Genomic DNA, 12,917 nt, shown 5'->3' on the forward strand with positions numbered 1-12,917 from the left:
TGAGCAAGGAAAGGGGGCCGGCTCCCGACCGACCACTGCTTGGCCCCAAATGTAACGGTCCATCCGACCATTTCACAGTTACGCCTGCATTATGTCGCCTTTATTCTCGATCCAACCGAAAGTCCACAATAAAGTAATGGGTCTGAAGATTTGGATTGTGGAGGTATGTTAAGATTCAGATGGGACTACTAGAAAAGGGAATGAACAAAACTCAAAAGGTACATCGAAACATCATATTCTCTGCACTCGACTTCTAATACTAACTTAAGCATCGGAGCCCGTGTGGCAAAGTCACATCGGTCCTAGTTTCAATCTGTTTTACAGGTCACGTTGATCCACTGACCCCTTTTTGTATTTAAAGGATTGGTGCACATTTGACAATATCTCGAGAAGCCAAATTTTCTGCATCAACAATTGGCGTCGTCTGTGGGGATGACTAAGATCAAGTCAAGACGATCAGATTAGTCGAGCACTGCTAGGATCCGAGGAATTCTAGAGGAAAAACAGGGTGTGAGACAGAATCTAAAGTAGAAACAAATCATCAACATGAGTTCTAGGACGAATCCACGACAATGTGATGAGGAGTGCCACCCGAGAAGGAAAGCGAAACAGGGTGTGCCTTCGACCGAAAGAATTGACGACGAGACAAATCGACAAATTCCCGAGCAGGATCAAGGAGAGATGAGCCGACAGATTCCAGATCAACGCAAGATGGCCGCCCTAGAAGAAAAGATCGAGAGAATGCATCAAAACATGTCCCTGCTTCTTCAACGACTCGAGCAACAAGAAGTAAGACCACCCCTATCTGTCCTAGATCTCCGAAAAGGCAAAAATCCAAAAGTCGAAGAAGTTGAAGAGTCGACCAATAACGCTCAGAGCAAGCTGAAGATAGGAGGAAACGACAGGCCTAGAGCCAATGTTTTTTGTCAGCTGGGTCAACAAGCAACTACGCGACAACATAAATCTGTGGAGCATAGCAGAAGAAAAAACTACCCAAATAACCAAGCCGACCTTGGACGTACTACTCCTGACAAAAGAAAACCATCAGGCCGAGAACATCTTGGCGCCAACAAAGGAAGACCATATGGCCGAGCCTAGCAGTCAGGGAGGTTACCCAAAAAACGGAAGACAAATAATTCAAACTTGAAGAGATGATTGACCAGGCGAACTCTTCATTTACAGAGGAGATTATGAGGGAGAAAGTTCCTCCAAAATTCAAGCTACCATCCATCAAACAGTACGATGGATCGACAGACCCTGTCGACCACCTTGATGCATATCGATAATGGATGGACATCTATGGCATAACGGAGGCTATTAGATGCAAAGTGTTCTCACTCACTTTGTTCAGCTCGGCTCATATATGGTTTCGACAGTTGAAAAGAAAATCGATCTCGGGCTTCAAATTGGCAAGAGTGTTTGTTACCCAGTTCATCGGATGACGAAATAGGAGCAAACCTATGGCATACCTCCTCTCTATAAAACAAAAATCAGCAAAGAGCCTTAAGGACTATGTGGCTCGGTTCAACGAGGAAAAGCTGCAAGTTGAAGGCCTTACAGATGCGGTATCACTCCTGGCCTTCATGTTCGGCATGAAAGACGAGCGACTCTTATTCTTCTTTGGGAAAAAGACTCAAAATAATTTCTCAAAGGCACTAAGTCGCACATAGAAGTATATAAGTGTTGTGGAATTAATCCACTCAAAATAAGATTATGAGGATAAGCATACAGAGAAGAATGAGAGATTCAAAGAAAAGCAACACTGGTCGAGATGGGACAGCAAACGAGAGCAATCAGTTCAACAAGATTCCCAAAGGGAATTTAAGAAATACACCCCGACTATATGTCCACTTGAATAGGTTTTGATGAAGATAAAGAACCATAGACTACTCAAATGGCCTGAAAAGATGAAAGCACATTCCAACAAGAGGAGTAAAGAAAGATACTGCCTCTTTCATCGAGACCATGGTCACACTACACGAGATTGCATCGATCTAAAAGAAGAGGTAGAGAACCTCATCCAGAGAGGTTATCTCAAAGAATATATCGAAGCAACCTCGAATAGCGACCAGGACAACAAGTCCCCTGTCAGGGAGATAAAAATGATATTAGGAGAACCTAACAGAAAGAGAAAGGCCAATGCCAGGGAAGCTAAGTCAACGTGAAAATGTTGATAAAACTTGCATCCCAGGACAATATTTAACTTCTAAATTTAATTTTCTAACTATTGGGTAGGTTCAGATTTTACTTGCTAGCAACCGCATGTTTAAGTATCGTAGGTTGGGATTTTCTTATAATTGCATACTCCTTTCCAATCTTGATAATTTATGTTTTCAAGCATGTTTTCTATTATCTTTTCTGATTCAATAAAGTCACAAGAATTTTAGGAATTGATTATCTATTTTAATTGAGCAATTATCTTTGTATGAGTTTCTCAAGTGGGGGCTTAGGAAATACAGTCGACGGTAAAAGCTAGTTAAGAAACTCGAACCAGGCCAAACCATAAGCAGGCCGACGAGCTAGCGTTCAGTAAACCAGAAAGATCAAACCATAACGAGAAATTCCAGAGATGCTGAAATAGCAAGCAAATGAGCACAGAAAGGTTAAAACAAAAAGCAAGGACGAACGAGCCAAGCCAAGCAACAAAACTCAAGGGTACAAAATCATTGGCAAAAAGTCAAGATAGGTTAAAAACTCACGAGTGTTGAAGGCGAGCAAATTAGTCCAACTCAAGTTATAGCCCAAGGCCAACGAAGAAACTAACGGTAAATTAAGCCGGATAGTAGTGCCCAAGAAACTTAATTTAAAGATTCAACAAGAAATAAACAATTTGAAAATTTTTCTCGACAAACGAAGCGACCACGAAGGGGTATTCCCAAAAAATTGTTATCTATGGAACGACCAAGTACTCTCAATATAGAAGCCTTAACATGCTTCTAGCTTTCTACTTTGAGAGTGAGAGCTACTGTTATAGGAGGATAAAAGGAGAAGAGACCAAGCGACGGGAGGCAGAAGGGAGCCCGAGAAGAAAGTACGATCCAGGAAAGGGGGCCGGCACCCGGCGGCCCGAGCCGGCTCTCGGCTGACCATTGCTCGGCACCGACCAGGCCTTGACGCCAACTGTAACGGTCCATCCAACAGTTTTGCAGTTACACTCGCATTATGTCGCCTTTATTCTCGATCCAACCGAAGGCCCACAATAAAGTAACGGGTCTGAAAATTTGGATTGTGGAGGTATGTTAAGATTTAGATGGAACTACTATAAAAAAGGATGAACAAAACTCAAAAGGTACGTCGGAACATCCTATTCTCTGCACTCGACTTTTGATACTAACTTAAGCATGGAGCCCGTGTGGTAAAAGTCACACCGGTCCTAGTTTCAATCTGTTTTACCCGTCACATTGATCCACCGACCCCTTTTTGTATTTAGAGGATTGGTGCACATTTGACGAGATCTCGAAAAGCCAAATTTTCTGCATCAACAGCAGGTGAGACACACTGCCACACTATCGCCAGCAAACAGTATTTCGATACAACAATTTCAACTAATATTACCAGTAAAACACAGTACTACAAATATGAAAGGAATGATTCAAACTTTCAACCCATATAATAAGTTAAATTAGAAAGAGACAATTACATATGTTATACATTGAAAGAGAAAAAAAACACACACACACATAATCGCACAAATGAAAATTTATTATCTGAAAAAAAAAAAGTTGGTCATTGTTTGATTTTTGTTAATCACTATTATTTCTTATTTCTAGAATACGTGTTTGAAATTTTGTCGTCTAAAATTGACATTACCGTAATTTTCGCCCATTTAATTTTCGTATTGATTTTTGACTGTAACGTAACTGATGCGACATTATTGCGTAACATAAAACAAGGAACACGATAATTTTACGAAAATTTATAATTTTTTTTGTTAGTACAACGAAAATTTATAAATTCGTATTTAAGAGACTGTTGTTTAAAAAATTAATTAAATCAGTTTTAAAAGAATCATATGCGACGATAGTCATTTTTTATTTTATTTTTTAAGAATACAATGTTACAAATTTTGGGTATAATTTTGAAAAAAACATAATACAATAATTATTTTCTAGGAGACATTTATTATTTTTTAACGTACTAATTTTTTTTTTCTGTTCATATACGAGTTGTATTGAAATTGACGATACAATTAATTTAAATTTATATAAAAAAAGTAAACGAAGTTTCATTTAAATTTATAATTTAATCTTAAAAAAATAATAGCAGTTGAAGTTACTTTTATAAAAACACTTATGTCTCTCTATTATATGACAATTACCGCTGAGTTATGTTCGTTATATCTTTCTATTTTTTAAAAATAAAGGCATCCAATTATTTATTTATCTTTTTTTTAAGAAATTAAAAATTTCTTATAAATGAAACGATAGTCGATATAACATAAATTAGTGGTTTTTTTAGTATGACACGATAATAAGAGTACGTATAATTTAAAATTCTGATTTTTAGAGATACAAGTGATGTATTGAACAATTGAACCATGCTATTAAAACATCTTTATATCCTCGATCAGGTAAACATCAATGGCCTACCGTATATTTTGATTATTTTTAATTAATTAACATGTGGAAATGGAGATCGAAACCTATGATCTTTTTAATTGATAATACCATAAACTATTTGAGCTATGTTCCTATCCGTCGTAAGTTTAGATTCTTGCCTCTATATGTATTTGTATCGAAATTTTTTATTTTATTTTATGAGTAATGTATGTATATATTTATATATATATTTTTTTGGAAGAAAATAATGTATGTATTGTTAACAACGAAAAGAGGGAATAAAATGAATCATAATAGTAAAAAAAGGAATAATAATTTTTTTATACAATTATTTATTATCTATTAATTTGAAAGAGAAAATCAAAGGGAGCGCTTGGCGCCAAAACCGAACCCAAAATCCGCAGTTGCCATTTTTCGAAACGGAAATTTTCTGATTCTTATTAGGGTTCTTCGCCATTTCGAGGGATTGAAGAAGTGAATCCAGTGACCCACTGGAATCGCATTTCAGAGAATTGGGAATTTCATCTGTTCGTAACGCTCATCCGTTTCGTTTTTTGATCGGACTCGCTTCGCGATAGGTTCCCGAATTTGTTTTTTCGTTTTCCCGATTTGCTCTGCAACTCTGCTTACTACTGTATTTTGATGTCGGAAATGGCGAAGGTGCCTCCCACGCTCTCCCCTTCTCGCACCACTTGCGGCTCTCTCCTCCGCGAATTGCAGGTTCTTATCTTTCTTCTCTTTCATTTTAATTTCCTTGTTCACGAAACGATCTGATTATTGAAGCCTGTTGGACGCTCTATGTTATTGATTTAAGTTTTGTTGTATACTAATTCCACCCACTGGGTGTTGAGTAGGGTTCGAACTAGTTCATTGCGTTGCTTCCCTATCGCGTTTGGTACCGATTGAGTTAGTTTTGTTTAGTCGTAGTGTAAATGTGGACTCAATTTTGTTTAGTCGTAGTGTAAATGTGGACTCAATTTTACTTCCCCTTTCTTGTTTGTTCGTTAGTAATTTCACAGCTTGTACTGACAGTCTTGTCTTCTTGCATCATTTTTCGATTTGTTAACTCTCGATTCTTTGTTGACATATAGATTATATGGGATGAAATTGGGGAGAGTGATAGTGAAAGAGATAAAATGCTTCTACAACTTGAGCAAGAATGCCTCGATATTTACCGTAGAAAAGTTGAGAAAACGAGAAAGTACAAGGCCGATTTGCACCAACAGCTAGCAGAAGCAGAAACTGAAATTGCTGGCATCGCATCTGCTCTCGGTGAAGGCTTCTCCTCCTTTTCTCGAGTAGGTTTCTGTGGCATAATGGGTTTTATCTTCCTCAAATTTCTGTTTCATATACAAAGTGGTTTCTATTACAACTTCCATTTTAACCTTTTGAGTTGGATTATTTATTTACTTATCGTTTCTGTTGGAGAAGGGAAGGGGCACCCTCAAGGAGCAAGTCGTTGCCATAAAACTCATTCGTGAAGAATTGAGATCAAAGAAGTGTGAAAGACTAAAGGAATTTTCAGAAGTTCAAGCACAGGTTGTATCCATATGTTCAGAAATAGCAGGAAGCAATCAGTCTAAAAGTTACGTTGATCCGCAAATTGATGAGCGTGATTTAACGGCCAAGAAGCTGGGTGAACTTAAACTACATCTGCAAGAATTACAAAGTGAAAAGGTTGCTGTCTTGTGGAGAACGTGTGTGTTTTTATTTTTTATGCTATATTTTTGCAGTCCATAGAATTATAGGACATATCGCCTGAATTATTTCTCTCCATTTTTGCAGCATTTACGTCTGCAAAAGGTGAACAGCAACATTAGTCTCATCCATGAGCTATCGGTGGTAATGTCAGTTGATTTTTTGAGGACTGTTAATGAAGTCCATCCAAGCCTGGGTGATCCTAAAAGTGGTCCCACGAGGAGCATCAGTAATGACACTCTCGCAAGACTAGCCGGTGTTATTCATTCTCTAAAACAAGATAAGCAAGAGAGGCTGCTAAAGGTAGATACTAGATAGTCAAGCACTTACCTTGATCTATTTACGTTATGTTCCCTTCTCTGCTTTATATGATACTAGGTTCACAGATGATCTCACTTCTTATTACATAATACAATTCATGTATATTTATCATCCTATTTCACCCCCCACCCCATGTACTGTAGCTTCAAGTTCTTGGGAAGAAGTTGACGGAGCTATGGAATCTCATGGACGCGCCTTCTGATGATCGAAAAAAATTCGACCATGTTACTTGTTTGATGTCATCTTCGATTGATGAGGTGTCTGGGAAAGGATGTCTTGCTATAGATGTCATTGAACAGGTTGTGCCTTTTCTCTTGACTATCATTTGACTTTCTCTATCCAGGGCTCCTCAGAAGAATCTGGGTGGTACACATTATTTACGACTTTCTTAATTGAATGAATGCTAGGTTGAAGTTGAAGTTGAGAGATTAAATATTTTGAAAACCAGCAAGATGAGGGAGCTAATTTTTAAAAGGCAAACAGAACTTGAAGAAATATATAGAGGCGTTCACATGGATATAGACAGCAATGCTGCTCGAACGACTCTTACCAGTCTCATAGATTCAGGTTTAAGACTTTCTTCATATCTTAAATATCTATGTTAAATTGGAACTACTTTCTTAATATGCCTTTTAACTTCTAAATGTTATTTTTGTGTCAACTTGACTTTTGCAGGCAATATCAATCTTTCTGATCTACTTTCTAGCATGGATGATCAGGTTGTTGAAGCTAAAGAGCAGGCTCTAAGTAGAAAGGATATCTTGGACAAAGTAGAGAAATGGCAATTTGCATTGCAGGAGGAGAAGTGGCTCGATGACTATGAAAGGGTACATAATGCATTTGGCTGTGATTATTTACCATATATGAATAGCATGTTACATCTTACTTCAATTGTTAATCATAAATGTATATTCAATATCAATCAACACCGTTTAGATTTGTTCTAGTCATAACACTTGGTGAATAATAAAAACAGATTTAACAATCCGTGCCGACTGTGAAGTATTTCTTTTTACTCGTTTGAGGTTGCTGGTTTAATGAGGTTAATTCAGTTTCTGGTGAGTACTGAGATCTTGTTAGCAGCATTTGGATTAGAGACTAGGAGTTTTCCTCCTGGCCACAACAGGATATAATGGTTGGGGGACAGGTTTTGGTTAAAATTGGTGATAGTTCATTGATTTTTTTTTCTCTCTCTAATCGTTATGTTCTGCTACACTCTTCTATAAGCCTAGATTGAAAACCAGGTACAAGGCTCCATATATGACTATGTCTGGAAAGAATAGATTTATAATAGATTGCAACATGGTGCTTAAACTTGTAATTGCATCCGCATCTGGGAAAAATCAGCATCACAGTCATCGATTTAGAATTGTACTTCTTTTGAAACTGCAATGTCTCATTGCTGTCGTAAATACATATAAAATTCAAAAGCTGATTAACTTTGTAGAATAGGAATACAATGAGTTCTACTTGCTTGGGTGCTTCCACGATTTCCTCTGTAGAATATCTTTTAGTTTTCACTGGTTGATAATGAAAGAATCGATTTATGGTGACGGTACATTTTCAGATCCCATTGTGATCTGAGTTCCAGACTCATAGGCATTTACTACTTTTCATTTCAACACATATGTAGCTACACATTTATGTATATGACTTCAGACTCATGGTGATGCACGTGCAGTTGGTATTATCCTTGACTTTATTGTGTAGTTTAAGTAGCTTCTATTAGGTTAATAATAGTCACACTTTAGATTTTCTAACTTATTTTGAACTTATTTTAAGAGACTTCTTTTTTACGTAAGGGTGATATGATCCGAGAATATTCCTACTTGTATACACGCAGCGTTTACTTTTCTAACTTATCGGTTCATTTTATTGTAAAGAACTAGAATATAGATTCTGTTACATAATCCCAACACTTCAACGTGCCACAAACATTTTAGTTGTTTGGAAACTACTGCTTCTTCGTTGCGATTTTTCAAAATCACATGACTGATCGAAATTATGACTTCATTGCATTCAGAAGATATTTGTGGACCATAATTTCAAGCTTCTGTGTTAACCTGTTCTTTTGTGTAGGATGACAATCGTTACAGCGCCGGAAGAGGAGCTCACAAGAATTTGAAACGAGCCGAGAAAGCAAGAACGCTCCTCACCAAATTACCTTGTGAGATTTTCGTGATGCTCTTAGTTTGGCCTGTTCTTTAAATTTCTGAATCATGTCATATTGCCCATATATGCTATATTTTTTAGAATGTTGCTTTTACCAAATATGAATGAAAGTTTTCCATATTCTCCTATGTATACTATATATGATTCTTCAAGTTGTCGCATACTTGAAAACCTAATTTCTCAAGCTAATATTCAAGGACAACGAAGTACTACTTAAACTACATCATAGCAATAGACATCCTCCATGCATATTTAGTCCCTTTTGTAACTAATTAAGCTGACTTTGTTGATTAGCCATGGTTGAAAATTTGGTTACCAAAGTTAAAGCATGGGAAGCAGAAAGGGGAATTACTTTCACATATGAGAAGGTAAGGAACATTAAATCAGGTTTGGGCTTGCATTGTGGTAGCTTCGGTAGTGACATTGATTTTATAACTTTCAGGTTCCTCTTTTACGTACCTTGGAGGAAGATGCAAAGTTGCGACACGAGAGAGAAGAGGAGAAGCGAAAATCACGGGTACAGATCTCGACTATTATTCCTCTCTTGTAATCTAACAACCTCGATGCTTCACAAACTTTTGCAATCTGTTTCCTTTATCCTCAGCATATTTTTTTGTCGATTATAAACAACCCACCGTTTATAAGGTCCAAATTGCTAGTCCATTGTATTAGGAATTCCGAGTTGAGTGTTAATTAGAGGTTCACAACCCAATCTGAGGAGAGCCCAATTGAACAAATCCAAATAGAATATATTTATTTATGCACAATCATTAGGTTCTGTTGAACAGAACCAGGTTAATTTTAACGTTTAAATTCTATTTTGATTTATATATTTTCAAATTTTGCTCATTTTGATCGTCCATGTTTTTAAAAAAATTATCATTTTAATACTTGTGTACGAAATCATAATACAAATTTTATACCTGACAAAGACCTTTTAATTCAAAGCTTATTTGGTTGAACCAAAGCTAGTTGATTGACATGCCTAATTTGTAGTATGCCTAATATCATTGTTTGACAAAAAACTGAAGTTAGCCCTTTGGTGTTCTAACAAGCATTTTGGTAAAAACAGGAGCAGAAACGGTTGCAAGAACAACTTGCTTCGGAACAAGAGGCACTGTATGGATCAAAGCCGCTAGCTAAAAAACCATTGGGTCAGAATAACACATTGGTGGCGACCCCCGGTCGCCGGGTGGGCACTCCAGGCCGGTACGCGTTCTCCGGCAGCAAAGATCGGAGAGAAAGTGTTAGAGTTCCCAACATAATAATACCTGTGAACTATGTTGCTCTTCCAAAAGATGATTCAGCTTCCAAGGGAGGTTGAGGCTGAAGGCTGAAGCAGAAGCAGGCTGGTATACATTCTAATTCTCATTGTATATTGATTCTTTTGCTGCTCATCAGAATCATTTCCTGCTGTTTTTTTTGTTGCATTTCTTATTTTTATTGCTTGCTTAGTTCTAGTCTCTAGATAGTATTGATCATACTACAGTCTGATTCTCTTGGGTGTGACTGATATCAACAATTATTAGGCTAACCATGAGATATATCTTACATTGTTGCTCTCCAAACAATTGTGTAATTAGTCCTTAATGGTAGAGCCTCTTGGCTAAATATATATATTCCTTTTTTTGGGTAAACTACATGTTTTGTCGTTGAGATTTGGTTTAAGATTCTATTTGGTCCCTAAGCTTAAAAAATCGACAATTGCAAAATGGCGTGAGAAGAGGGAGGAAGAAAGAAGAAGAAAGAGGAAGGGAAGATTGAATCTATTGATTTTTTAGTGACCTTGGCCAACCACTATATATATTTGATCAAAATTGAAATGAATGAACTGAAATCAATAAAACATGAGCTGGTTGACTATTTTTTAACTTTGTAATTAAAGAAACACAATTGATTGGTAAATTCTTTCAGTTTTGGCTTGCACTTCCAAATATAATGCAATTTTGATGATATCTTCTGCACTCTTACACTGGGTCAACTTCTCATTAGGTATTTTTTTTCTTTTGTTTTTGATATTTATGGATGGTAAAAGATTTGCTTGAGAAAAATCAATTGAAAAATGTACAATTTTAAAAGGTTAAAAATGATTTTTTTTTATTTTGTTTTGTTTTGTTTGTTTTTTTTTTTTTGACGGAGATTAGGAAGGAATTTAAAATTGGATATAGGGATAAAACTTTTATATATTCTTTTAACCCACTTACAACTTAATGGTGGTGATTTGGCTATCATATAGTTGCTAGATATTTATTATTCATATTCTTGTGCAACTATTATTCAAGAAAGGAAATACAATCACTTGGGTGACGTCATTAGCCTGCCCAAAAAAGAAAAAAAAGTGAAAAAGAGAAAAAAAAAAGAAAAAGAAAAGTGCACCATAATTTTGCATAAGTGGAGTATTTGGTTAGAATTATTAATTAATTAGTAACTTATTAACAAAAAGTTGTCGAAGGACAAAAAAATTAATAAAAAAAAAGGAAAAAATCACCTTCAAATGTAATGGTGCGTGCCATTATTTTGATGAAATGCTGTGGCGAAATGTCCTTTGAAGATGAAGTTTATAATAAAAAATACAAATTGATTAGAGTCCTTAATTAAAAATTAAGGATAAAACAAATAATGGTTGGTGGTTTTGCAAATTGACCTCATTTTTCAAATAATTGGTATTCAATTATTGTGATAATCGGGAAAAAGAAGATGTGTGAGAGAGAGATTTTAGTGTGCTTGGTCATGGCCATGATATCGACCCATTATTGGGTTGTTTTATCTGTGTAATTTTAGGGAGTTATTGCTGTCCAACACATAAAATTAGCTATCCAACAAAAAAATTCAATCAGTTTTTTTTTACACCACCTGACATTTGAGCTCGATCGGAGATATATACTTTAATCAGTAGAGTTATGCTCGAAGATATATATTTTAATCAGTAGAGTTATGTTCATGTTGATGTTGGTAAAAATTTAATTGATTAATCCATTGACCGTTTCCATATTATTTGGTTGAGGTTATTTTATAAAATGCAAGCAAAAACAACCATAATTCTTACCTTTGTTGAGAAGAAAATGTTAAAAATATTTTGAAAATTTTTTACTTTTAAACCATTAGCTTAAACTTTTTTTTTTCCTTAAAAAAATACTGTATTAAAAGTAAAGAGGAGAAGATTCTAACCTACCATCCAAGGGAGAGTTATAGGCAAATGTATAGGCAAGTGTCATAACTACAACGAACTAGATTCAAGTTGACCGTTAGCTTAAATTTTTAGGTCTAGAAGTAATTTAACACGATATTAGAGTCTAATGTCCTTGAAGCGTTATCTTAGTTTCAATGTTTTAACTCAACAATTGCGAGAGTGAAGTCGAACTATTGATATTTTGGATAATAACAAGTGTCTCGTCTCCACCGACCTATGCTCGAATCGATTTATTTTCATTTCATATAATAGACCACATGTTTAATAATATGTTAATATTTCAGTCTACATGCATGGAGATTGTTAAATATAGTAGTATATTGAAAATATCAAATTTATTGTGATCTAGGATTAGTAGTAATTTAATAAAGAAAATATATAAAATAATACCAAATCATTAAAAATTATTTTGAAGTATAATTGGATGCAATAATAGATATGATTTTTAGGCTTTTAATACTAAGGAAAAAATGTTAGTAGTGTGGTATATATGGTGGCAATGTTGAGTAATCAAATCATATGTTTTCCAACTATTTTATACAATCCAATGTGCTTTTTAATTGCTTCTTTCATTTTCACACCTTTTTTCTTTTTATAATTCAAAAAATTATATCTAAAAAAATCCATCTGTCACATGATACTATGAGATAATTTTCTTATAAAAAAAAATTAAAAGTGCAAATATTAGCTGATTATCAATAAATTTTGTAGATTGGTCTCCGTGTGTTTCAAAACGATGAATTTCGACATTGACATATAGATATAATAACCAAATTCTTAAAATTGAGGATTGTAATCTAGAGTAAAAAAGACAACTTGTAAAAATTGAGAGGGAAAAAAAACGAAAATCATATATTAATTCAAAAGGAAAAAGTAAAAAGAAGAAGAAGAAAGAAATCCATAAAATAAAAGCTAACAAAGGAAGGGATAAATAATTTCTTTTATGAGTACAACAAATGTGGGCAAGGAAATCGAAC

General features: G+C 35.3%; 1 protein-coding gene across 1 annotated transcript; it reads left to right on the forward strand.

The window, feature by feature from the left end:
- Nucleotides 1-4,923: 4,923 nt before the first annotated feature.
- On the forward strand, nt 4,924-10,390 carry MAP65-5 (microtubule-associated protein 65-5). The gene is made up of 11 exons (XM_022283209.2): nt 4,924-5,279; nt 5,651-5,857; nt 5,991-6,236; nt 6,345-6,560; nt 6,722-6,877; nt 6,986-7,145; nt 7,254-7,405; nt 8,658-8,745; nt 9,045-9,118; nt 9,193-9,267; nt 9,823-10,390. The coding sequence occupies exons 1-11, from the start codon at nt 5,202-5,204 to the stop codon at nt 10,072-10,074; spliced, it is 1,704 nt and encodes a 567-aa protein (XP_022138901.1). The 5' UTR covers nt 4,924-5,201; the 3' UTR covers nt 10,075-10,390.
- The last annotated feature ends 2,527 nt before the right edge of the window (nt 10,391-12,917 follow it).

This window comes from Momordica charantia (genome assembly GCF_013281855.1).
Source record: "Momordica charantia cultivar OHB3-1 chromosome 9 unlocalized genomic scaffold, Mcharantia_2.0 BLBB01000009.1, whole genome shotgun sequence".
NCBI lineage: Eukaryota > Viridiplantae > Streptophyta > Magnoliopsida > Cucurbitales > Cucurbitaceae > Momordica > Momordica charantia.